At 34.6% G+C, this 27,098-nt stretch overlaps 1 protein-coding gene across 1 annotated transcript in view; it reads left to right on the top strand.

Moving 5' to 3' along the window:
* Positions 1 to 37: 37 nt before the first annotated feature.
* Positions 38 to 27,098, top strand: part of SLC30A7 (solute carrier family 30 member 7) — a 90,343-nt gene continuing 63,282 nt past the window's right edge. The window contains exons 1-5 of the mRNA XM_020906090.2: positions 38 to 314; positions 533 to 634; positions 14,773 to 14,886; positions 18,984 to 19,071; positions 19,728 to 19,854. Of these exons, the coding sequence (XP_020761749.1) occupies positions 235 to 314; positions 533 to 634; positions 14,773 to 14,886; positions 18,984 to 19,071; positions 19,728 to 19,854 (511 nt within the window). The 5' untranslated portion in view covers positions 38 to 234. The remainder of the gene's footprint in view (positions 315 to 532; positions 635 to 14,772; positions 14,887 to 18,983; positions 19,072 to 19,727; positions 19,855 to 27,098) is intronic.

Here is a 27,098-nt window from a genome sequence, read left to right as displayed (position 1 = left end):
CCGCCCTCGGCCCCGCCTTCCCCCTTTCCCGTCCCAGGACGCGTTGCGCGGCCCGGGCCGGAAGTCGCCCGGTTCTCGGGTGTGTGTCTGAGTCTGTGTCTGGAAGCGGCGCGCGGCCCGCGGCCCGGGACAGGCGCTGGGGATTCCCATCTGAAGCGTCACCTGTATCACTACCATCTCCCACGGAGCCACTACGAGAGGGGAGCAGACCCGGCCCTTCGCCGGGCAGAGAAGATGTTGCCTCTGTCCATCAAGGACGATGAATACAAACCACCCAAGTTCAATCTGTTCCGCAAGATCTCAGGCTGGTTTAGGTGCGGGGAACTGTGTTTGCGGGAAGTGGGTGTCCGGCACGATGGGAGAAGGCCCAAATCTAAAGATGGCCCGAGGTCCAGGGAGGGAGCGACTGGGACACCCTCGTTCGTGTGAGGAAAGGAACGTGTGGACTGGGAGGGTCTTGAAAGGGGACCCAGCCTCCGGGTCCGGCACTCCTTTGACTTTCCCCGCTCTTCCCCACTTGTATCATGTCTAGGTCTATCCTGTCGGACAAGACGTCTCGGAACCTGTTTTTCTTCCTGTGCCTGAACCTCTCTTTCGCTTTTGTTGAACTACTCTACGGCATCTGGAGCAACTGGTAACGAAAGGGGAAAAGGGTTGGGGCGGAAGCAGGGGGTGGGGGAGACGAAGTTCTGTTTAGTGCCACGTAGCTCCTCACCCGGAGGCTCAGGTCTTGCCTTTGCCACCACCTATGCCATTCAGTTGCTTTTTCATATCCATACCCGTCTGGCACGGTTATATTTCTTCAGAGCCGAGGCCATCACGTGCAGCAGTTACGATTTAGGTCCCCGCCTCCTTCGACAAGCACCCCCTCCCCCACCCCCGACTCCTTCAAACCAGGGTGACAGGTCCCCTCCTCATTTTGACAGATGGAGAGAGTCTTTTGTTTTTGCATATCTTAGCTTTGCCCACTTTCTTGGAATTGGGAGAAATCCTTTTTTTCCCGTTCTGTGGGGTAGTGGTATTAGGAATTGACCATTGAAATTGTGGGAGGGAATACCTGAGATCTTATATTTAATTTGATACTAGGTCTTGAAACGAGGGAGAGGTTTATAAAGGGGATATCTGGAGAAACATGTTTCATTCTCTTTACTTTTATGCTGAATCTCTCAAGATTTTCTTCTGGTCTTGACTGCTAAAAGATCCCACATAGTTTTCTAAAAGCTTTTCGTCTCTTGAGTCGGTGGGTTTTGGTGTCACCTTTGGTTCTTTTTGTTTTTGTTTTTAACTGCTTTGGGAAGAGGTCTATCCAGTTTAACTCCGTGGAAATGCAGTAACGTTATCCAGGTTTTTGCAGTTGAATGCTTAAGGTCTTGTAAAATTGTTGAGCTAAGGAAAAGATCATCTCACTTCTAGGTGTATTGATTCCTCTTTAAATATACTTGTCTTATAATAGTCAACACTTCAAAATTTTATATAAAATTTCAGTTTTTTCTTGGATTCCTTGAAATAGATCTTGGACCCCAAATTTAAGAACCTATGCCATCTATGCTTTATTTTCTATTAATTTAATAAACTAAATCTCTGTCCTTTAAGGTCCATTTTCAGAGAGAGTTGGTGTTTTTCGGTCTTTATTGAGATTGAACAATGACACTAGGTGATACCACCACTTTTTGTGACATGTATACTTTTGTATGAAAAGGTAGACTTTTAAATTCAAATGTCAACTCAGTTTTATCAGAACTACTCAGCAGATTATGCCGGTTATTGGTTTAGTCACCACTCAAGTGTAAAAGGCATATTGAAACATAATAAAAATCTCAATGTATGTAATAACCATTTTTAATCATTTGGGGATCAGATATATGTGTCCTGTAATATTAATACCCTTTGATATGTTGTGCATGTTAAAAGCATTATATTGTCTTAGTTTGTCTTGAAATAATCATACTTTATTATAAATATGTAATATTACATATAATATACAATGTAATAAATATGTTCTATTACATATAAATATGCAATATTTATGTTTTACATTTTCCTCTTCCTAAATTATGCCATATTGTGGCGTATGTGTTGACTATTGTCAAGGCTCTATATCTTGGTTTGCCTGTGTACAGTTTTCCTATAGTTATGTTATATTACAATACATTTCACTGTGACCTTCCATTGCATAAATTACTAAGTGAGATGTCTTGTTCAAGTGATTCATGTTTGAAGTACCTAAACCACCTGTCTGTGAAAAGTTAGGTGTATAGTAATTCTTTAGATCTGTAGAGATCTGTTGAGGGAATCACTAAGACCATTGTTTTCTAAGCAATTAATCAGTATTCATCAGGCTATAAAGAAAACATCAATGGTGCACGGCTTGTTCTGCCTTCAGGTGGCTTGTCCTTTTGACTTTAGGCCTCTTCTCCAGTTTCCTCCCTTTCTTTGTGTTATATCTTTGCAGTCTGGCTCTGAACTACTGCCTGTCATGCCTAGATCAATTAGCAGGTACTATGTTAACCTCCACGTCCACAATCATTTATTTTCCCCCAGTGCTAATTTCTCTCCATTGATTGAGAGTACAGATGTGTTCCTGTTGAAGCCTTGGTGGCCTTAGAAGTTGCTTGTGCCTTTTCATAATCTGACTTTTTGTCTTACTTAGACACCACAAATTTGGAGCCCCTTTGTAGACTGATTAGCAGTTTCTTTACATGACGAAATTATCTCTGTTCCTGAAGGTTCAAGTAGATTTTAAGTTCCTTGAGTAAATTCCTTACCAGAACTTGTTTTCTGTTTTTGTCATAGGCATTTCTGTGTTCCTTTGTGTTCTGTAAAAGTAGTTTCAAGATGTTATGAGATGTCAAGAGTTTTTTCCATTATGGAATTAAAAGATAAAACACACTTTCTCTTCATGAATAAAGGTTCATAGAAACATTTGACCTCATTGGAATGAATGTTAAATAGTTTTGGTTCTGATTCAGCACCTTCATTTTAAATAAGAACTTAATTATAGTTGATTTGTATTTTTGATGATGAGACTGTGTCATCAGTGGAGAATAGCTAAGCTCTTTGTATATTTTCCCTTATTAAATATCTAGTACTTTTTACCTTTCCACTAGAATGTAAATGTTATTAAAGTGGAATCTTTTCTATCTTATTCAGGCACCTTAGTACATGGCACATAATATGTTTAATACATGTTTGCTGAATGAAAGAACAAAGGAATAATTAATGTATGGATTTAGTCTACCACTACTAAACCTGCTAACTACCCTGTTTGGGGCAGGGTTGTGGGGAAGGACATTAAGCCCCTTCTTTCTCTATTATTGGTAGCAAAATGGTAGGAATACCATATGTGATCTTTTCTTCTATGGTTCTTTTCTTTCTAGCATTTTATTTTCATTTACTTATTTATTGTTGAGTAATCTTGAGGTAGTATAGTATATATAACAATGTGGTTTTGTACCATCTAGGATTAAATTCTTTCTTCAGTTTTAGGAAAACCCCAAATTAGTGATTGCCTGAGCAAAATAAAGCTTTTTTTTCCAAAATGGCTGTTACAGTTCCAGCCATCCCTAGCAGCAGAATGTCCAGAATGGAGACAAAAAGATAAAAAGTATGTACAGTGTCTTTTAAGGAGACTTATTTGGACACTAGAACACAACACCCTTCACCAGTATTTCAGTGGCTAAACCTTTATCACATTATTCATGTCTAGTTGCAAATGTCATCTTTTTTCCAGTCAACCAGGTGTTCTGAAAGTCATCAATTTTTTACCAATGATGAAAGGAAATATGTAGCCTCAGAAAGTGGGACCTCTTTCTGAGAGGAAAGTGGAATAGTATAAAAGTATAAAATAATATAATAGTATAAAAGGCCCAGGGAGTTTTCTACTTTCCAGAGTAGTAGAAGAGCTTAGAAGCATCAATTACCCAAGTATTTTCTACTATACAGTGATTTTTTTCCCCCTAGTATCTTAATATAGTTTGCTTTTTTTTTGTTTTAATGCTCTTCTATTTTATGTTTACCTCACTGTTAGAATTTTTAATTTTCAATGATATTTTCTACCAAAGCTGTTAACAACCATTTTCCTCTTAGGCATAGAGGAAACTCATTTAACTCTGAAGATAAATGTCTTTGTATTAGCAAAGTAATTACTTGTTCAAGAAATGTTTTAAGCCCTACTAGTCACTGTTTCTGTCTTACTTCTGGATAATATGTCACAGCATATGTTTGTAAAGTAATTCCTTGGTAAAGAAAATCTTCCACTAGTAACATTTTTTCTATGCCATTAAAGATGTTAAATATCTTGAATATTTATTGGCTTTTCCCTTCTGAAAAGACATTACTTACCAGGTTACAGTGATGACTTCTTTTGCTTTTCTTTTTTTTTTTAACTTTAAAAACATAGATTCCTATTCCATTTTGCTGAGAATTCTACCTTACAGGAAGGGGTTATGTGGAATGTAGTGGAGTTGTGGGTTTTTCACCGTAACTCTCATCAGTTTAAAAACTTACACAAATATCAGGATTCTAAGGATTTTCTATTTTCTTGCTAATTAATTGATAGTAAATAGTTTCTCCCTTTCCATCTCATGGAACTCAAGTTGATGATTCCCTGTGTTCAATTTCAAGTTAATGTCTAACAGCCACTATAAATATACTGTTAGTTTAGTTACCTATAGACCTTTAAATTTTTTATTGTGGAAAATGTATGTAAAAGTAGAGTTCAGTGGACCTCATGTCTCCGTCACCCACCTTTAATGTTTATTAACATGTGGCCTATTTTGTTTTATCTGTTATATCTGTCACCATTGAATTGTTTTAATGCAGATACCAGTTACAGTATGATTTCTTGCATGTTAGTAACTACTTCAATTGGGTCTAAAAGAAAAGAGTCCCCATTTTTACTATAATACAGTGCTATTCTTGGACTTCTGGTAGCTCAGCTGGTAAAGAATCCACCTGCAATGTAGGAGACCCCAGTTCGGTTCCTGGGTTGGAAGATCCGCTGGAGAAGAGATAGGTCACCCACCCCAGTATTCTTGGACTTCCCTAGTGGCTCAGATAGTAAAGAACCCACCTGCACTGCGGGAGACCTGGGCTCAATCCCTGGGTTGGGAAGATTCCCTGTAGAAGGCAATGGCTACCTACTCCAGGATTCTGGCCTGGAGAATTCCATGGACAGAGGAGCCTGGTGGGTTACAGTCCATGGGTTCACAAAGAGTCCGACACCCTGAGCGACTTTCACTTCACTTCAGTGCTGTTCTTACATATAAAAATATATAATTTATTAATATCAAATGTCCAGTGAGTGAGTGTTCATATGTCCCTTATTGTCTTATAAGTTCTGTTTGAAGTTGGTTTTACAAATCAGAATTTAAAATCTATGGTATTTGACTGATATGTCTGTTAAGTCTTAGTTTATCGGTTCTTTCTTCCTTTGTCTTTTCCTTCAATATACCTTAGATAAAATCCCTTTCATAAGTTTCTTTGGCCAGATGTTCTGTTCACATTTGTTATATTTTGCTTTAGTGATCATATTTCCATTTTTATATCCTAAGAAATTTTCCTTATTAAAATACCTGTAGAATGTGGTCACTTTAAAAAAGTTTAAAAATATATTTTAATATTTAGTGTTTAAAGATCAGAGCCAAAAACAGGTATGGTGCTTTTAGCAACCAGTTTTTTTAATCAAGTTGCATTTTGTGTGTAAATCATCGCACCTTAAGAATTCTCTCTGCTACCTTTATTTTCTAAGGATTTTGTCCCAGGTAGTAACATTTGCTGATTGAAGATGGGCAGTAAAATTGACATTCCTCATGAACACTTTTGATATATGATAGATGAACAGAGAACTAGAAGCAGACTTATTTCATATGAGTTTTCCTACGTAGATGCAACTAAGTAATTTTTAAATCATGATGCAGGGTTCGCATGCTCATAATCACAATGCTTGAAGAGAACATCATATTCTGCCACCTCAAAAGAGGGAATATTTTTTTCAGGTAGAATCATGTTTTATGAAATATTGGGGGGAAAAACATTTTAATGACAAATTTATTTAAAATTTAAATAAAATTAAAATATCATTTTGATGAGTATTAAAATTGCCACACTACATTTAATCATTAGAAAGGAATCTGATTCCTCTCTTATACAGAAGAGGTTTATCATTTTTTCCCCACTATTGAAGCAGTCTTTGGTGTCTATTGACACCAAATATAAATAAATCTGTTATAAAAGAGATGGTGTATATTAATTTTCTAGGGCAGCTGTAACAAAGGACCACAGGCTGGGTGACTTAAACAACAAAAATTTGTTGTCTTATAGTTTTGGAGCCTAAAAGTCAGAGAAAGGCACTGTCAGGACTGGTTCCTTCTGAGGTCGATGAGGTCCGTTGCTTTGCTGGCAGTCTTTTGTGTTCCTTGGCTTGTGGAAGCATCACCTGATCTCTGCCTTGGCGATCTCCCTATGTACATATCTGTCTTCAGATATCCCTTTTTATAAGGAGAGCACACATAATGGATTTGGGCCCACCTGACTGACTTAATCTCTACAAATTATGTCTGCAGTGACCCTATTTCCAAATAAAGTCACATTCTGAGTTACTGGAGATGAAAGACTTCAACTTAGAAATTTGGGGGAGAATACAGTTCAACCAATAACAAGATTTTAGTAACTATACATGTAGATCAATAAGTCAGTGAATTTTAAAGTTTATATTTATTTAGCATAAATACCTTGCTTTCTTCTATAACTAATTTATAGCCATTTAGAATAAAAGTCATATATACAATAAAACCCTCCAATTAAGAAATAAAAACATTTAAAATTGTATACAGAGAGGAAAAATAAACCTGTTAAATATGTGAAGTCAAGTTGCTCAGTCGTGTCCGACTCTTTGCGACCCCGTGAATTGTAGCCTACCAGGCTCCTCCCATAGGATTTTCCAGGCAAGAGTACTGGATTGGGTTGCCATTTCCTTCTCCAGAGGATCTTCCCCTCCCAGGGATCGAACCCAGGTCTCCCTCTTTGTAGGCAGACGCTTTACCATCTGAGCCACCAGGAAGTTAAATATGTAGACTACTGTTGTTACTGAAATTGACTTTTGAATTTAGTTATTAAATCTCATGAAATCAAGGCAGAGTAGGTAAAAATTCTCATTGTCATCTGTATTGTTTTATCAAAATAGAGTTTTTGAAACCAAATTTTAAAAATAGCCTACTATATCATATCAGAACATAGAAAACAAAATCATAAACAGTCTTTATTGGTTTTATAACACATTACAAAGATTTTCTTCAAATGGGTCTTCATACCTCAAAATTTAAATTATTATTTTTAGTGTTAGTTCAAGTGTGTAGTTTTAAGTGATCTGTTCAAGGAAAAATCTTAAAATAATGAATCTGAGAGGCTTACTTGACTGGCAAGAGCCTTACTTTGTCCTCCTCAGGTATTGATTTTCTCATTCAGCCTTTTAATTTGTTCACTCATTCTTGTTCTGCTTTGAGTTGGGTTTCAGGTGAGTATAGACAGTACTTAAAACTATTTTATGCATCTCTATATATTTGAATAAAATATACAAGGTTCATGATAAAATTTAAGACTTTTTCAAAATGATTTTTGAGGAACTTGTAAATTTTTGTTCTTTTCTGTGTGGGTGAGTAATATGTTTTACTTCAGTTTCTAAGTTTATAATTATCCTAAATTAGAAGGAAATTTAAAAACTGCTTTTTCTACTTCAGTGAAGAAGGTTTTTGACTTTTAGTTTGTAGCAGTTAGAACTGAAGAAAGCTCTGACATATTTCCAAATATTAAGAGCTATGGATCATGCTGGGAATACTCGATATTAATACTACTATTAATACTACTAGGTATTACTAATAATGCAGTAATTTATTAATAATAATAGAAAAGGGGAATATCGATGTGGGTTTAGTGTGACAAGCACTGTGTTATGTTTCATAACTATAATTCAATTATAACACTTATGACACTTTTTACTGTTACCTGTTTAAATGGTGCTAAACTGAGGTCCAAAGTAGTTAAGCAAGCTGACAGTCACAGAATTAGTAAACGGTAGAGCTGGAATTTGAACCCAGATACTCTGACTTCAAAAGTAGTGCTCTTAACCATTCTGATACTTCTTATTTTTAAAGATTGACCTGCTGATGTGCTTGCTTTCAGAATTTTTCTGTTGACCTATCTTAAAGTTCCCTGATGATGCTCAGCTTGTCCAGTCTGTGGTTAAGCCAGTTGGAAGAATTCTTCATCTCTGATTTTTTGTTAATTTTTTTTTTTTTGGTACTTCCATTTTGCTGAAATTTCTTACTGATTCATGCATTTTTTCTCCCACCTTTTCCATAGATCTTTATTACTTATAGTTCTGATAGTTCTTATGTCTAAGTCAGTATTGTTGTCTGGTTCTGCTAACTGCATTATCTCTTCACGAGTTATTTTTCATCCTGTTATTTGTGTTTCTTGAGATTTTTGATCAAAGGCTGGATGTTATGAGTAAAGAGCACTAGATATTGAGATACTGAGTAGGTATTGAGTAGGAATAGGTATGTATGTGTCCTCTGTCAGTCTGTTGGTCGGTTAGGCCTTTCACTTCCAGTATTCTTCATATGCGTGTGTCGCAGAAGCTCTCTCTTTGTGTTCATGATGCCAAGCTATAGATGGTTATTGATCGTTACTCTGTGTGAGGTTTGAGGTGAGGGCAGAGGGGCATTTATTATCTTGACAAAGCCTCAGTATTGGGCACACCCTTTGAGCCTGGGCCTTGAGGGTGTGCTTTTCATGTGATTGTTTTTGTTTTTACATTTTTACTGTTCCCTTCATGACAGTGAAAGTCTGTAACATATACGAGGGTAGTCTTGGGTGAGAGTGGGTTTCTTGCTAGCAGAACATCTGCTTTGTGTTGATACAGAATCCTCTGCTCAAAAAGATTTCCTGCCCTACCTTCCTCTTTCAGTGTCTTTCTTAAAAGTGTGTATAATATGAATCTTTAACATCACAAATAATATGTCACTTCATGTATAAGAACTTTATAATAATACACTTCCATTTCATTCTATCTTTTGTGCTTTAACTGTCATAAATTTCTCTTTTATGTAAACCCCACACTGTAGTGTTCTTTTCGCTTTATACCTGAGGTTAATTAATAAATCTTTCCTCTTGACAGCAGATAGTAAATATTTTAGGCTTTAAGGGTCATAAAATCTCTGTCACAGTTTCTTGATTCTACTGTTATAGCACAGAAGTAGCCATAGACAATATATAAACAAATGAGCATAACTGTGTTTCAGCAAAACTTTATTTACAAAAATAGATGGTGGTCCAGATTGAGCCTGTGGCTTATAGCTTGCCGACCTTGCCTTAGATTGCTAGATATCTTTTTAAAAAATAGCTTTATTGAGATACAATTCAAATACCTTAAAATTCTCCTGTTTATGTTATACTGGTGAATGGCTTTTAATGTATTTATAGAGTTGTAAAATCATCACAGCAATCCATTTTGGAACACTTTTATTATTTCAGAAGGAAACTTTAAAGCCCTAGCTATCACCCTCCAATTCCCTTGTCCCCTGATCTGTCCCAGTTATATGTGATCACTAATCTATTTTCTGTCTCTATGTATTTGCCTGTTCTGAACATTTCATATAAATAGAATCATTTGCATATGATCCTTTGTGATGGTTTATTTCACTTAGCATAATGGCTTCCAGGGTTATCCATGTTCTGCATGTATCAGTATTTCATGTGTTTTTATTGTCAAATAATATTTCAGCAATGTGGAAGAATTCTAGTTTCTCCACCAACACTTGTAGTTAGTGAACTTTTTCCCCTTAATTTATTACTTTTAATTGAAGTATAATTACAATATTGTGTTGATATCTGCCATCCATCCACATGAATCAGCCATAGGTATACATGGACTTTTTTTATTCTGGTCATCATAGTGGATGTGAAGTTGTTACTTATCATCGTTTTGATTTGCGTTTAATGATGTTGAGTAACTTTCCTAGTGCTGATGGCCATTTGTATGTCTTCTTTGGAGAAATGTCTATTCAGATCCTTTATTCATTTTTTAAAAGTAGATATTTTCTGTCTTTGAAGAGTTTTAAGAATTCTTCATTTATTCTGGATACAACCTTTTTGTCAGGTATATGATTGGCAGATATTTTCTCCCGCTTGTACATTGTCATTTCACTTTCTTGATATTGTCCTTTGAAGCATGAAAGTTTTAAAATTTCAATGATGTTCAGTCTGTGTTCCTCTTTTTTTCTTTTATTGCTTATGCTTCTGATATCATATTTAAGAAATCATTGCCTAATCTGAGGTTGTGAATGCTTTAGCTCAGAGTTCCCCAACCCCTGGACTTGTCCTCAGCCATGGGCTGTGAAACCAGGCTCAGAGCAGGAGATGAGTGGCTCCCTATTGCTCCTCTTTGCCCACATTACTGCCTGAATCTTCTCTCCCATTGCTCTCATTACCACCTAAACCATGCCTACCCCTTTCCCACTTGTGGAAAAATTGTCTTCCATGAAACCAGTCCCTGGTGCCAAAAAGGTTGAGACTGCTAGTTTAGCTTTTATGTTTAGGTCTTTGATCCATTTTAGGTTAATTATTGTGTATAATATGAAGAAAGGGTCAGAAATAATTTTTTTTTGCATGTGGACATCCAGTTGTTTCAGCATCGTTTGTTGGATACTCTAAATTCTATTCCATTGATCTGTGTATTTATTCTTATCCTAGTACCATATTGTTTTTATTACTGTAGCTTTATAAGTTTTGAAATTGGGAAGTGTGAGTTCTTCAACATGGCTTTTCTTTTTCAGTATTGTTTTGGCTATTCTAGATTTCCTGCTTTTCCATATGAATTTTAAGATCAGCTTGTCAGTTTCTCCAAAGAGGTCAGCTGGGATTTTAATAGAGAATAAGTTGAATCTGTGGATCAATTGGGGAACTATTGCCGTCTTAACAGTATTGTCTTATCCATGCTATTGCTGCTGCTAAGTCGCTTCAGTCGTGTCCGACTCTGCGACCCCATAGACAGCAGCCCACGAGGCTCCTCTGTCCACGGGATTCTCTAGGCAAGAATACTGGAGTGGGTTGCCATTTCCTTTTCCATGTCTTATCCATAAACATGGATATCTTTCCATTTATTTAGGTCTTCTTTATTTTGTTTAAACAATATTTATAGTTTTCAGAGTATAGCTTTTACACTTTTTTTTTTGCTAAATTTATTCTTTAACATTTTTTGATGCTATTATAAATGGGAATTTTTAAAATTGCATTTTGTGCATCACTAATGCATACAATATAATTCATTTTTGTACAATGATCTTGTAGCCTTCAGCGTTCCCAAATTCATTTATTAGTTCTAACAGTTTTTTAAATTGTCCTTAAGATTTTGCATATATAAGATCATGCCACTTGAAAATAGAGATAGTTTGTACACCTTCCCTTCCAGTCTAGGTGCTTTTTATTTCATTTCCTGCCTTGTTATACTTTCTAGTACAATGTTAAATAGAAGTGGTGAGGGGACATTTTTATCTTGTACCTGATCTGAGAGGAAAGCATTCACTTTTTGGGGCTTCCTGGATGGCACAGTGGTAGAGTCCACCTGCAATGCAAGAGACACAGGAGACGTGGGTCCTATCCCTGGGACAGGAAGATCCCCTGGAGGCGGAAATGGCAACCCACCCCCTGAAAAAATCCCACGGACAGAGGAGCCTTACAGGTTATAGACCAAAGGGTCACATATAGTTGAACATGACTGAGCACACACTCACACATTCAATCTTTGGCCATTATAATGATGCTGATGTTAGCTGTGGGTTTTTTGTAGATGCTATTTATCAGTTCAGGAAGTTCCCTCTACTGCAAGTTTGTTGAATGTTTTCATCATAAAAATGTTGATTTTGTCAAATACTTTCCTACATCTATTAAGATGATAGTGTGGTTTTTTTCTGTTTGCCATTGATATGATGTATTATGTTGATTGATTTTCATGTAGTTAACCAACCTTGCATTGTTGGGATTGTGGGTTGTGGGTTGTGGTCTGTGCTGTCTTTTTTTTGGTGAATTTGATTTGCTAGTGTTTGTTGAAGATTCTTGTGTGTGTGTGTGTGTTTGCAAAAACTACTGGTTTCTAGTTTCCTGTGATGTCTTTTGTCTGATTTGAGGATCAGAGTAATACTTACACAATAAATTGGGAAGTATTCCTTCATCTTCTGTTTTTTGGAAGAGTTTGTAAGGAATTGATATTTATTGTTCTTTAAATATTTAGTAGGATTTACCAGTGAAGCCATCTGGGCCTAGGCTTTTTTTTGTTGTTGAAAGTTTTGAAAGCATTAATTTAATCTGCTTACTTGATATAAATCTGTTTAGACTTTTTTTGGGCTCAGTTTTGCTAGATTGTTTAGGAGTTTGCATATATCATCGTAGTTACCTAATTTGTTGGCTTATATTTAGTTGTTCATAGTAATTTCTTATAATCTCTATTTTCCCTAAAGTCAGTAATAGTGTGTCACTTTCATTGCTGATTTTGGTAATAATGAGCCCTTTCTCTTTATTCTTGGTCACTTTAGTTAAAGGTTGTGAATTTTACTGATATTTTCAAAGAACCAACTTTAGTTTATTGTTTTATCCTCCTTTTTTCTGTTTTAAAGGTACCTTTTCTGTTTTAAAGTTACTTTTAAAAGTATCTTTTAAAGGTACTAAAAGTTAGAAAAGTTATGTTTAATATTTCTCCACATGTTTATCATTTTCAGTGATCTTTATCGTACAAATCTAAGTTTCCATGTGGTATCATATTTGTACTTAAATAACTTTTTATTGTAGTTCAGATCTGCTAGCAGTGAATTCTCTTAGTTTTGGTTGTCTGAAAAAGTCTGTTTTGCCTTCATTTTTGAAAGATATTTTACACAATATAGAATTTTAGTTGACACATTTTTTGTTTTTCAATACTTTAAAGATATTACTTCATTGCATTCTGCCTTGAGTAGTTTCTGATGCAAAATATGCTATTAATCTTTAGCTTTGCTTTTATGTATCCAGTTTTTCTTTCTTTTTTTTTGTTGACTGTTTTCAGAATTTTCTCTTTCTGTTTGGTATTCAGCAATGTGTGAGTTATATAGGATTTTGCCTTGCTAGGATCTCATTAAGCTTCTTGGATATGGAATTTTTGTTGTTGTTGTTGTTGGTTTGTTTGTTTATTCCATTAATTTTGGAAAACTCTAATCATTTTCTCTTTAAATACTTTTTCTACCTTATTCTTCCCTCTCCATAACTGAGAATCCAAATACATGTATTTTAGTCTGTCTGATCCTTTGACAGATTTTGAATTTTCTCTTCTTTTTTTTCCATTCCTTTTCTTCTTTGTGTTTTACTCTGGATTATGTGGTTTGATCTCACTGATTCTTTTTCCCTGTGTCCTGTCTGCTCAGAAGTCCATGTATATTATTTTTAATCTTCAATATTATGATACTTAAATTTTTTTTATCATTTCCATTTGATTATTTTCTAGTTTCTATTTCTGATCATAAATTTTCCCCAGCTCTGTAACATCCTTTAACATATTGATCACATTTTTTAGTTCCTATTACAATATAATCTCTGGGACTTTTCAGATTTTGCTTCTTTTGACTGTTTTAGCTTTTGACAATAGGTCTTATTATTTTTTTTTCCCTTGATCTTGTTAATATGCCTTATAAATATTTATTGAGTGCTATATGTTATATTTAGAAGAACAATAGAGACTGAGGTTAGTAGTATTTATGACCAGAGGTGTGCACATCTTTTTTTTTCCTTTTTTTGGTCAGGCCATTAGTGTGGGGGTTTTGAACCTATCTGGTCAATAGTTGAGCTGGGCTATTGTGTTTTGGTATTACTAGTTACCATTCTCAGGTTTCAGCAAGCCCTGCATACCTGTGCCATAAGGGGTCTCTGTTTTCTTTCTTGGCTCTCAGAGGTAGATTGCTGTTGTCTTTTGCTTTAGGCAAGGCTTTGGTTGGAGATGAGCTTCCCTGGTAGCTCAGATGGTAAAGCGTCTGTCTACAATGCTGGAGACCCGGGTTCAATCCCTGGGCTGGGAAGATCTCCTGGAGAAGGAAATGGCAACCCACTCCAGTATTCTTGCCTGGAGAATCCCACAGACGGAGGAGCCTGGTAGGCTACAGTCCATGGGGTTGCAAAGAGTCAGACGCGACTGACTTCACTTCACTTTGGTTGGAGAAGTGGGGGGGATGGGTATATGTTTCTCCTTTTGCAGCCTCAGTATTGGGCAGGCCCCTTACTCCTGAGAATAGGAGTGAGTGTTGTTAATGTTCCTGCCCCATTTCTTAGCCCTCTTGCCAGAGTTGTATCAAAAAAAGAAGAAAGGGCCTTGCTCCTATTCTAACTGCAGACCTTTGCTTTGTATCAGTGTAAGGTCTTGAGCCCAAGCTGGCTTCAGCCTTGCCCCCAGTAACAAATGGATGTTTTTTCTGTTTCTCTTTCAGTGACCTTTCAGTCGACCTTTGCTAGTCACCAGAGGGTGGGCATATTCCTGCCTTTCTTTCAGTAGCAGCTGGGCTTTTCCTTGGGTAGGGGGTGTGAGGGTGTCTTCTTAGACACTTAAAAAAATTATCTTAGATATTTTAGAATAAATCATATTTCAGTGTTGTCATTTTATAAGATTAGTTCCTGATAAGCAGAGGCTGAATCTTAGATTTTTAGAGGATGACTGCTATTTGATTATTATTGTAATATGCCAATGTGTTTGTTCTTTTCCAGCTTAGGTTTGATTTCCGACTCTTTTCACATGTTTTTCGATAGCACTGCCATTTTGGCTGGATTGGCAGCATCTGTTATTTCAAAATGGAGAGATAATGATGCTTTCTCTTATGGGTAAGACTTTTTAAAAACATTTTTATTGAAGTAAAAGAAATACAGAAAATAATACATAAATCTCAAGCTCACTTAATTTTCACAGTTGAACACTCTTATGTAATTTGAACCCTTGAAACCCCCTCAGGTCTCCTTCTAGTTCTTTAACACTCACCTTCCACTTTCCTGACTTGGGCTAGTTTTGCCTGTTTTTGGACAGTGTATAATTAAAATCTATGATACGTAAATTTTTTTGCGTCTAAGTTCTTTTGCATCTTGATTTTACCAGAGAATTTCAGGTGAGATTGTTACTAGTTAGGGGACTTTCCCAGCTCTTAACCTTTTCTTTCTTTCTTTCTTTTTTTTTTTTTTTTGAGAGAAGAGGAGGAAAAAGAAAAAGTTTCAGAATATGATCATGCTTCTTTATTTTTCATTTTTGGTTGATATTTTGTTTACTTATTGTCTTCAGCTCTGCCTTTATGTAAAATACTTTTCTTACTTTTGCTGAATTCAGACGATTAATCAAATATTAGGAAAGTGTTTTTATGCTGAAGGGACTTGCTCTGAACATCTGGTCTCACTTCTGAGCCTAGTAACCTTAGAGTCAGAGCTTGCTTTATGCTCTTGACTGGGGGGAACAATGGGGTTTCCATTATTTGATTTACTCTGCCTGAGTGTTTTCTTTCTTTCTTTTTTTTTTTTGAGTCCAGAATATTTTACAATGTAATTATATTTATGTATTGGCAGCACTCGGAACATCTGCTTGTCTCTCTTCCACCTACTTTGTTGTTCCTACTCCCCCCCACCTGCTTGTTTGATCAGTTGCCCTAGGTCTTTTCCCCTCTTTTTTTTGAGTGCAGTCTCACATTCTTGCCTTTCTTTGCTATCTTTCCTGTTTTCATTCCATCTCTCATTCTTGTCCCCATCCTCCTCATTCTCTCCCCTTTATTTCTCCTAAACTCCCTTCTCTCCTTTTCTGTTCTTTCTAGTTACTTGGGTCTGTGTTCAGGTTTTTTCTCTTCCTCTCCCTTCTACTCTCACTCTTTCTCCTTCCCTCACATCTTTTCTCTTATTTTTTCCTTTCTTCTACACTGTCCCTCTATACTATACCACTGCACCCCTCAGGTGCGTTCTTTCTTTCCCATCCCTTAACCGCTTCAGCTGTAGGTGTTTCTCCCTCGGGCTCTCTTTCCTTCTTTCCCAGGTCCCTCTTCCTGAGAACTTCCTTTCTTGTGCAGCTTCTCATTCTCTCCCTCTCCCATGCACATCCACCTTCTTACATGAACTGTCTCTTGTGTCTCTTCTACACGCAGTCCTCCCCCGCTTCCTCTTTCTTTCTGCTTTGCTTTTGTTCTTGAGTAAGCACATACTGCTTGCATGAGCCCTTGTTCTCTTCAAATGTTTATTGAGGATCCACTATGATTTGAATACTGTGTTACTTCTAATGATATCAAAATGAATAAGGTATGACTTCCGCCTCAGAGGAACTTGTAGTCTGATGGGGAAACAGTTCTGTAAAAATACTGTAATAACTAAACATTGTGTGACAAGTGCTAAAAGAGAGATACGTGAAATTCTGTGACAGAACTTTCTGATCTGGGGTGTAATCCAGGTGATGTGGTTACTTATAAAGTTATAAAAAGTGAGACAAAAAACAAATTATATTGTTTTTATAGTATAGAGCAAGAGATCCTGTATACAAATCCAAACAGCTTGAAAACTCAGAAAAGAACCTATTTCATGGCAGTAGATAATCAAAGATTTTAAAGTGTATTTTTAATTACTAAAGAAAGGTTGTGTGTGAAATTATAATTTTGTGTTGGAAAATTAGTAATTCATATTTTATATAAAAAATCAAATTAGAATATCTTATTAAGCAACATTTCTGGATAGACAGTAACTAAAAATTCTTAATTCTTAGGGTATCCTGTTTTCTATTTAGAATGCATAATCTCCTGGTATAAGATGGTTTTTAGAAATGGCTTTGAATACCTTCAGTACCATAGCAGGTTTTACTAATTCCACTTTAACTAAAATATATGAGAGTAATTCTTGTTACAAGAAAGTAATTACAAGAAAGTAATTCTTGTCACCTTTTAATTTGTTTATCCTGTCTTCTTCTTCTTTGCTCTTTTTTTCTTCTGAGAAGGGAAAAATTAGTGAATAAAAGCTGATGTAATATTTGAAACTGTTAGTAATTGCTATAGTAGTAAGTAGCAACAGTAGAAATATACTGCTGTTTTGCCAGTGTATCAAAAAGTCACTGAACAGGCTAAGCCAGTGATGAGTCCCCAAATCTCCAATTCAGTATGATCACAGTAGCAGACTGAGTCCAATAGAAGAAACAATAGGAGGAATCTCAGAGGCAGCAAAAGCTTTTCAGTACTTTTTATGTGATGTCACCCTTGTGTCTTGTCACACTCCTAATTTTGAAATAGTAAAGCCAGAATAAAAGTAATACATATCTGATAGATAGGTGGATGCATATGTACATGCTAATATACATATGTACATATATTGTATATTTTTTGCTTTGACTAAGGAATACAGGTGTGATCATTCTTAAATAGGTAATAGTACATTAATGGATCATACATTTTAATTCCCAGACAGTCTGTTCAAGTAAACAGTCATTTGAAAAAGCAAGTGTGTCTGGACTTTACAAGGTTTTCATTTTAATCCAGCAGTCAAGTTTACCAAATATATTAAACCTAAATAAATCACTTTAGCCCAACTATTTATCAGAATTTATGGAACACCTACTAAGCATTAGGGACAAAGAGATACCTGAAAACCGGTCTTTCCTTTGATCTTGAAATCTAGTGGAATTCAAGGACAAAAGGCTTTCAATCATGCATTAGCTATGAGATTAGAAGAGTGGGTTAAAAGAAAGTGCTTTTTTATTTTGGAGAAGTAACCCTGCTGATACAGATAAATTCCTAAATGTGGATTGTGGAGAGCAGGCAGTAAATTCTTTGAATTTAATAAGAAAAAAAGTATATGCTTTGACAAATAATATATTAATTCACTTATGTGTATTAGAAGGTAGACATATGCTTTATTTCTAAGTATAGAGATATATATATATACTACTTTGAAATGTGCTTTACAGGGCAAACTCTAGCATAACTGTATGGGATATATTTTAAAGAGTTTGTTCTATTTACTTTAAAAATACTTTTGCAGTAAAAATTGTGTTATCTAGAAATTAACATAGAAAGCTTGAAAAAATCATACTTTTGATGCTCCTATTACATTGTTTAAGGGCCAGAGTGATTAACTGCTGTTAGCACCCTTTGAATAATGTCTGAACATGTTAAACTGCAAAGTTAAAGTTGTTTCTAATAACTTTAACTAAGCCAAATATAGCTCATGAAAAAATAAAATCTTTCCCCAATGCTTCACACAGGTAGGAAGCAGAAAGTTTCAGAAGTCCATGGAACAAAAGACAGGTATTTTAAAAACAGTTTAATTCAAATTATGTGAAACTAGAATTGATTCTAAAATTTAGGATATCGAAGATTTTTTCTTAAATTTATTCATCTTTAGAAAAAGAGTGATAGAAATATAAATCTCAAGTTGTCTCTGGGATAATTCAAAACTAATTTTATTTTTCCTTCAGATCAAAGCTCTGCTTGCCAGAGATTTGAAAGCTGAAAGATACAAAGCAAAAAGCATAAGGAGTTCTTAGAAAAGAAGGAATTAATAAGTTACAAATGCCCTTTTTCAAGCTCTCTTCCTCAACTTTTTATCTTTGTATCCTTCCTTCTTTGCCCACTTATCTGGTCCTATTCTTTCTTCTCCAGTTGCAGCTTGAGATTTACATTTCTCTGAAACGTCTCTCTAAAACTGCTTACTCTGTAAAGGTCTTTTGGTTGGGTTGTAGATATCTCTGTATTTTATGGCATTCTTCTTTAAACATAACTCATAGTAATTAAATTTATTTTCTCAATTTTATGAAATGTACAATAAAAATACTATACTATAAACACTGGGACTTTGTTTGCTACATATAACTGTGTAGTATGGCTTAGTACCTCTGAATATATGTAAATTTATGATTTGGTTTTCTTTTAAAGAAATAACTTAATTCAGTTGTTTACTTTGCTCTTCTCTAGGTATGTTAGAGCGGAGGTTCTGGCTGGCTTTGTCAATGGCCTGTTTTTGATCTTCACTGCTTTTTTTATTTTCTCAGAAGGAGTTGAGGTATAGTAGATAATAACTAGAGCCAGTTAATTACCTTTCTGTAATGAAAATGTTTACTAACTAAAGATACATGTAATAGAGTTATTTTTTCACACTATCATTGAGTATTTACTGAGGCCAGTCTTGGGTTGCATAAAGTATTATGTGTATACAAGAGGAACTTATAAAATAATTGAAAAGTTATATGTGAAACTACTTGAAATTGAAAACAAATAGTAGTGCTTTGTAAGCTGTGAATGATGTTTTGACACTGAAAAGTAAACACACAACAATCCTGGTGGTGAGTTCTGTTGGAAATAGTTCTTAACATACAATCTGAGAATTTTGCCAATGAATCTTCAGTATTTCAATGTTTTAAGACCAGTAAAAATTTAAAAGTTAATCAGCTTAAAATTTACAGTATTTTAAGATTCCAAAGAAGGATGGTTTTAGTCCAAATATTCATGCCTTTAAGTGTACTTACTTAAAAATAATAATTGTTACCTTTTCTGAAATATGTGAGCAATGGTTTTATTTCTGTTAACTGTTTTGGCAGACAATTTTGGAGTGGTTTTAATTCTGAAAATAAAAAATTTTTTTAAATTGCTTTTTATTTTTATCAATTGATTAGTCAGAAAATATATCAATACAGTTTGTTTGTATTCTGTGTTTTCTAGAGAGCATTAGCCCCTCCAGATGTACATCATGAGAGACTGCTTCTTGTTTCAATTCTTGGGTTTGTGGTAAACCTAGTAGGAATATTTGTTTTCAAGCATGGAGGTCATGGACATTCTCATGGCTCTGGTATGATGGTTAGAACCCTTTGTTTCTTCATTTCTGGTTTCTGTCATAATTATTCATTTTTGAAAATTGATGATTTTTTAAAGTCTAACTCTATTGATTTTTAATAACAAGAACAATATGTTGATTGACTCATGTTAATGTCCTCCTGAACCTTCCCCTTTTGTGACTTCTCAGAGTTATAGTATCAGTTTGGTGTGGCTACTTCAAGACCTCTGTAGCTCATCTGTTTAGTATGATAACATTTATATAAAGCTAATACCAAAACAACAACACAAATTTAGATATTAAAAAATCATAGTGTGTGGGGGTATGAAATTTATAATACAATCTGTCTTTGCGATCCTTCCACCTGGTGTCCATCAGTGTATCTTCTCTTGTTCACAGACACATAAAACTGCATGGTGTGGGTTACTGTGGTTTATTTAAACAGTCTTCTATGGATTGTCATGCTTCCATATGAAGCATATCTTTATGAACACATGTAAACATTTCTCCAGAGCTGTGCTGTCCTATATAGTAGTTGTTAGTCAGATGTGACTATTTAAGTTTAAATTATGGTTAATGAAATTTAATAAAATTAAGAATTCAGTTAATGACATTTCAAGTGCTCTTTACTATATTGGATAGCAAATATAGACAATTTCCATCATCATAGAAAGTTCTCTGAGTTGAAAGTTTCTCAAATATGAATAGAATTGCTGGAACACAGGATATATAATATTTAGTTTCAATGGACATTAGCAGCTTGCCCTCCAAATAACTCATTTATATTTACCCCAGCATAAAATGTAAGTACAAGGATTCTTTCACCCATATCAGAACTTACTATTATGGGTTTAAAACCATTTTGCTGATATTTTGATAAAAATGATATGTCATTTTATTTGTTATTTTTTGGACTAGTGTGAAGTTGAAAATCTTTCTGTATGTTTTTGCCATCATTCAGATTTTTTCCTCTTCTGGAATTGTCCCCTCCCCTCCTTAACACCTCATTTTTCTATTGTCTTACTATTAATCCATTTACAAGCTTTTGTTTATGTATTTTTTACGCTAATTCTTTGTCTTATGTGTTGCAGATATCTCTTCCTAGTCTGTGGCTTGTCTGTTTAAACTTTTACTTAGGGGTTTTTAATTTGGATATAGTCTAGTTTCTTTCTTTTTTTGGTCTTATATACATTGTGGTATGTTTTCTGCTTTTTTTTTTTTTAAGGAGTTCCTATTCCTGAGTCATAAAAATATTCTTATTATTTAATACCATGAAAATTTTGGTTTTTGTCCCAACTGCGTTGGTCCTTCATTTATATATATTTTTGTGGTGAGGAGTTAGGACTTTTTTTCTCTGTGAATAAGCAGTTTTCCAACACCATTTATTAATTTGCTCTTTACCTCACTGATATAAAAGGACACATTTAGCCTAAATTACCTTAAATAGCCGATTATTTTTGGCCTTTTCAGAATCACACGGGACTAATTGCTATAAACTTTATGTTTTAACATCTGGAAGGGTTAGTCTCATCTTTCTCTCTTTTTTTTTTCCTTCCAGAGTTGTTTGGGTCTGTCTTGCTCATTTGGTATTTTTAATCACCTCGTCAGGTTTTATGAAAAATCTTTTTGTGATTTGGTTGGGAATGCATTGCCTTTATGTTTAATTCTGGAGAATTAACATCTTAAATTTTGAGTCCTCTATTAAATTGTCTTAGTCACTTCGGTTCATTTTTAGGTATTTGAAAAGTTTTTTCTATTAAGAATGAAAACTATTTTTCCTGTTTGTCTTAATTACATAGCCAGAATCTCTATCACAGTGTTTAGAAATAGTTATAGCTTATATCATTGTGTCAACCTGTATAATCACCTGGGTAACTTTTAAAGAAACATTGATGCCCTGATTTAATCCCAGAATATTTACATCAGAATCTCTGGAGGAAGAGTCCCCAACATCAGCATGTTTTTAATCTCTCCAGTCAACTTTAATGTGCAATAAAGGTTCAGAACCACTGCATTTTAAAAAGGCTACTAAGTTTTACCAATGAGTCTGATGTTTGTGGTCTGTTTCTGATAAAACTGTTTTACCAAGTTAAGAATATTTTTTTTTCCCTGCATCTATTGAAGTAATCATTTTTTTCCCCTGCTTTAGTTAATTTAAAGTTGGTAATTATGTTGATAAGATTTTTCTCATGAGAAACCATCTTTTAATTTGAGAGTTAAAACTTAGGTCTGTGATCCATTTTATGTCAATTTTTGTATATGGTATGAGGTATAGTCCAATATCATTTTCTTGTATATAAATGTGTGGCTGTCTGAACAGTATTTTTTTAAAGGATTGTTTTTCCCCATTGAATTGTCTTGGCACCCTTGTCAATAATCAATTGAGAGTTTAGTTCTGGACTCTCAGTTCTATTTCGTGGATCTGTATGTCTGTCCTTATATCATTACTATGCAGTTTTGATTAATGCCGCTTTTGGGTATGTTTTGAAATTAAAACATTTGAATTGTCCAACTTTATTCTTTTTTAAGGTTACTTTGGCTGCCCTGGGTCCCTTCTTGCATTTTCATTTAAACTTTAGGGTCAGTTTGTCAATTTCTGCCCAAAAAGGGCAACTGGGGTTTTGATAGAAATTGTATTGAATCTGTAGCTCAGTTTGGGAATTATTGTCATCTTAACATCTTAAGTCTCCTGATCCATGAACATGGGATGCCCTTCCATTTATTTTTAGCTACTTTAGTTTCTTACAACAGGTGTTTTGTAGTTGTTAGAGTAACTGTGTCACACTTCTTTTGTTAACTTTACCAGTAGGGTTTTTTTTAATTTTGGCTGCCACTGTAAGTAGGATTATTTTCTTAGTTTCTTATTTGGATTGCTCATTGCTAGTATAGGAATATAGCTCATATTTGTATATTGATATTGTGTCCTGCCACATTGTTGAAGTAGTTCATTATCCTAACAGGCTTTTATTGGAGTGTTTAGAATTTTCTATATACAAGCATACCTTATTTTCTTGAGCTTTGCAGACTCTGCATTTTTTACAGATTGGAGGTTTGTGGCAGCCTTGCATCAATCTAAATGCCCTGGCTAGATCCTACAGTTAAATAGAAGTAGTGAGAGTGGACATTCTTTTCTTTCTCCTGATTTTAGGGTGAAAGCATTCAGTATTTCATCATTAAATATGATTTTAGCTGTGTTAGCTATTTTTCAGAAATGCTCCTTATCAGATTGAGGAAGTTTTCTTTTTATTCCTAGTTCAGTTTTCATCATGAAAGAGTATTGGATTTTTTTAATGATTTTTTTTCTTCATTTTTAAAGATAATCATTTGGTTCTTTTATTCTATTCATATAGTGTATTACATTGCTTGGTTTTCCGATATTAAACCACCTTTGCATTCTTAGGATAAATCCCATTTGGCCATGGTTTGTAATCCTTTTGACATATTACTGGATTTGGTTTGCTAGTATTTTGTTTAAGACTTGTGTGTTTATAGAATACTTTTATACTTCTCTGGTAGTTCAGATGGTAAGGGTCTGCCTGCAATGCAGAAGACCTCGGTTCGATTCCTGGGTTGGGAATATCCCCTGGAGAAGGAAATGGCAACCCACTGCAGTATTCTTGCCTGGAAAATCCCATGGAGGCAGGAGCCTGGCGGTCCATGGGATCAGAGAGTCAGACAAAACCGAGCGACTAACGCTTTCCACACTTGCTGTGTTGATATTCCTAAGGAATATTTGTCTGCAGTTTTCTTTTAGTATCTTTGGCTGGTGCTGATATCAGGGTAACACTGGCCTTGTATAATGAGTTGGAAAGCATTCCCTTCTCTTCTCTTTTTTGGGAGGCATAGTTGAGGGATATCTAATGAAGTACTGATTCTTTCTAAATGTTTGGCAGAATTTGCTTGTGAAGACCAAGTGTTTCATTGTTGACAGTTTTAAAATTACTAATTCAGTTTTTTTGCTTGTTATAGGTCTATCTGATTTCTGTTTCCTAATGAGTCATTTCAGCAGTTTGTGTGTTTCTAGGAATTTGTCTGTTTCATATAAATGACTTATTATTTTAGATATGTATTAAAAAGTATGTCTTTTCTTTTTCTCATAAGGTCAGCAGTGATTTTAGTAATTTTTACCTTTTTTTTTCTTTTTCGTGGTCAGTTCAATTATTTTTTCCTTTTGGTTTTTCTCTATTGCTTTTCTTTATTTCATTTTATTTCTGCTGTAATGTTTATTATACACTCTTTTCCTTGCTTTTGGATTTAGTTTTTTTCTTTTTCTAATATTTTAAGGTGGAAGATTAGATTACTGATTTGAATTTTTTTTTTTTCCTTTTAGCAGAGGCTTAATAGCTATAAATATTTGTCTAAGCATTGCTATAAGTTTGGGTATGTCATGTTTTCAGTTTTGTTTATCTCAAAGTATTTTTAAATTTTCCTTGTGATCTCTTTGACCCATTAGTTATTTAGTGGTATCCTTTTTGATTTTCTCATATATATGAATTTCCCTAGTTTTCTTCAGTTTTTGATTTCTGGTTTAATTCCATTGGGATAAGATGACATACCTTTTATTATTTCAAATTTTAAAAATGTTTGTTGAGTCTTGTTTCTTATTTTAATGACCTAGCATTTGTCTATCCTAGAGATTCTTCCATGTGCATGTGAGAAGAATGTGTATTCTGCTGTTGTTGGGTAGGATATTCTGTAGCTGTCTGTTAGGAATAGTTTGTTCATAGTTGTTCAGTCTTCTGTTGCTTTGTGGTCTTCCACCTACTTGTCTATCCATTATTGAAAGTAGGGTATTGAAGTCTTCAAGTAATATTGTTAAGTTTTCCAGTTAATTTTTTTAGTTTTTGCTTCATGTATTTTGGAGCTGTGTTGTTCAGTTCATTTCTATAGTCATGGATATCTTCCTGAGGCGTACAATTTGCTAATAACATGTTCTTTTTTTCTCACAGTAATTTCTGGCTTATAGTTTTATGATAGCCCCTCTGACTCTCTCTGTCTCTGTCTTTTTTAACTGCTTGCATGTCATTGGTATATTTTTCTGTCATTTTACTTGCAACTTATTTATGTCTTTGAATCTACAATTTGACCCTTATAGACAGAATATAGCTGAATCATTGTTTTTAGTCCATTTTTTATAGTCTCTTGCCTTTTGACTAGAGGTTTCAAAAAATTTACATTTCATTTAATTACTACTGCAGTAGAATTTACATCTGCCATTTTGATATTTGTTGTCTGAATCTTTTGTCCTTTTTGTTACTCTGATCCTTGATTTTTGCCTTTTAAATTAAATAGATATTTTCTAGTATACTTTTTTAATTCTCTGTTTCCTTTACTGTATATTATTTTAGTTCTTTTCTTAATTGTTGCCCTGGGGATTAGAAATATCATCTTAGTTTAAAACAGATTAATAATAATTTAATAATTCAGATTAATAGTAATTTAATAATATACAAAAACTTTGCTCAGATATACCTCTATTCCTCAGCTCCCTTATTTATACTACTGTTGTCAGACAAATTACATGTTTTTATGTTATAAGCCCATCAGTACAGTTTTGTAATTATTGCTTTATGCAATTGTCTTCTAAAACATGGGAGAAGAAACAAGTTGCAAATTAAAAAATACATTTGTCTTCTCTTGCAAGATTACTGTTAACTGGTGCTCTTTATTTCTTTATGTGGATTTAAATTACTATTTAGTGTCATTTCATTTCATTTGTAGGAAATACTTTTGTTTATGCGGAAGTGTCTGATTGTTCCTTTATATTTAAAGGAGACTTTAGTTGAATTTAGAATTCTTGATTGAGTCTTCTTCTATTTTAAATGTATTATCCCATTGTCTTTTGACCTCCCTGATTTTTGTTGTGAAGTCAGCATTTAATCTTACTCAAGATCTCTTGTACATAAGTCCTTTTTATCTTGCTATACAATTTTCAAGATTTCTCTTTGATATTCATTGATTTGACTCTGACGTCTTTAGATATGGTTCTATTTGAGTTTATTCTACTTGGAGTTTCCTGGACTTCTTGAATGTGTAGATAATGTTTTTTGTCAAATTTGGGGAGTTTCCATCTATTATTTCTTCAAGTATTTTTTATATTTCTTTTTCTCCCTCTTTTCTCTTTGGGACTTTATTTATAATTAATTTGGTAGACTTGATGTTTTCATAGGTCTCTAAGATTCCTTTTTCTTGATTTTCTTTTTTCCACCTGTTTTTCAGGGTATATAATCTCTATTGATCTATTTTCAAGCTTACTGTTATTGCAGCCCAAAACTGTGGTTGAGCCCTTGTAAAGTGGATGTTTTATTTCAGTTATAATGTTTTTTTAATTCCAGAGTTTCTGTTTGGATCTTTATTATAACTTCTATCTCTTTATTAATATTCTCTACTTGATGAGTAATCATTATTGTACTTTGATTCTTTAGACGTGATTTCCTTCTTTGACCATATTTGTAGTAGTTGGTCAAAGTTTTTGTCTGTAAAGTCAAACATCTGAGTCCCCTTCAGGAACATTTTCTGTTGGTGGTTTTTCTCCTATCTGTATGGCATATTTTTCTCTTTCTTTGAATATCTTACTAATTGTTTATTGAATACTGGACCTTTAATAATAAAATGACATTCAATATCAGTTCAGTCGCTTAGTCTTGTCCAACTCTTTGCAACCCCGTGGACTGCAGCACGCCAGGCCTCCCTGTCTATCACCAACTCCTGGAATTTACTCAAACTCGTATCCATTGAGTCAGTGATGCCATCCAACTATCTCATCCTCTGTCATCCCCTTCTCCAAAATGACATTGGTATCTGATTAATTCACCCTCTCCTCTCAAAGTTTGTTGTTCCTGATATTATTATAGTTACTTATCCTATTGCGTGACTTCCTTGTATTGATTCATGTCCTGTAATGTATGTCCATTGAATTCTTGAAGCTGAGCTCTGACTCTGATAGTTACCACGTTGAGAATAAAGATTTTTTCTCAGGGAACTGCCAAGTTTGGACAAAATATTGACTGTGATCTGCACATGTTGCTTTTAACAGAGCCTCAGAAAAAATCAGATCTCTTCAGTGTCTGCAAAGCTGCTGACTTCTGGCTAATTTCAGTTGAGCTTAGGCAGGAAGTGGAATGGAACTAACCCCAAGTTAAAACATCAAGACTCTGCTGTCTTACTGAGATTTAGTAGCTTCTTGGCTAGATGATTTTCAGTTCCTTTTGTGGTTTTGGTTAATTATCAGACTTCTGAAAGTTTTTAGTTGTGTTTCC

Source organism: Odocoileus virginianus, chromosome 5 (genome assembly GCF_023699985.2).
Source record: "Odocoileus virginianus isolate 20LAN1187 ecotype Illinois chromosome 5, Ovbor_1.2, whole genome shotgun sequence".
Classification (NCBI taxonomy): domain Eukaryota; kingdom Metazoa; phylum Chordata; class Mammalia; order Artiodactyla; family Cervidae; genus Odocoileus; species Odocoileus virginianus.
Note: the sequence above shows the minus strand (reverse complement) of the source record. Positions and strands in the feature narration are given on the sequence as shown.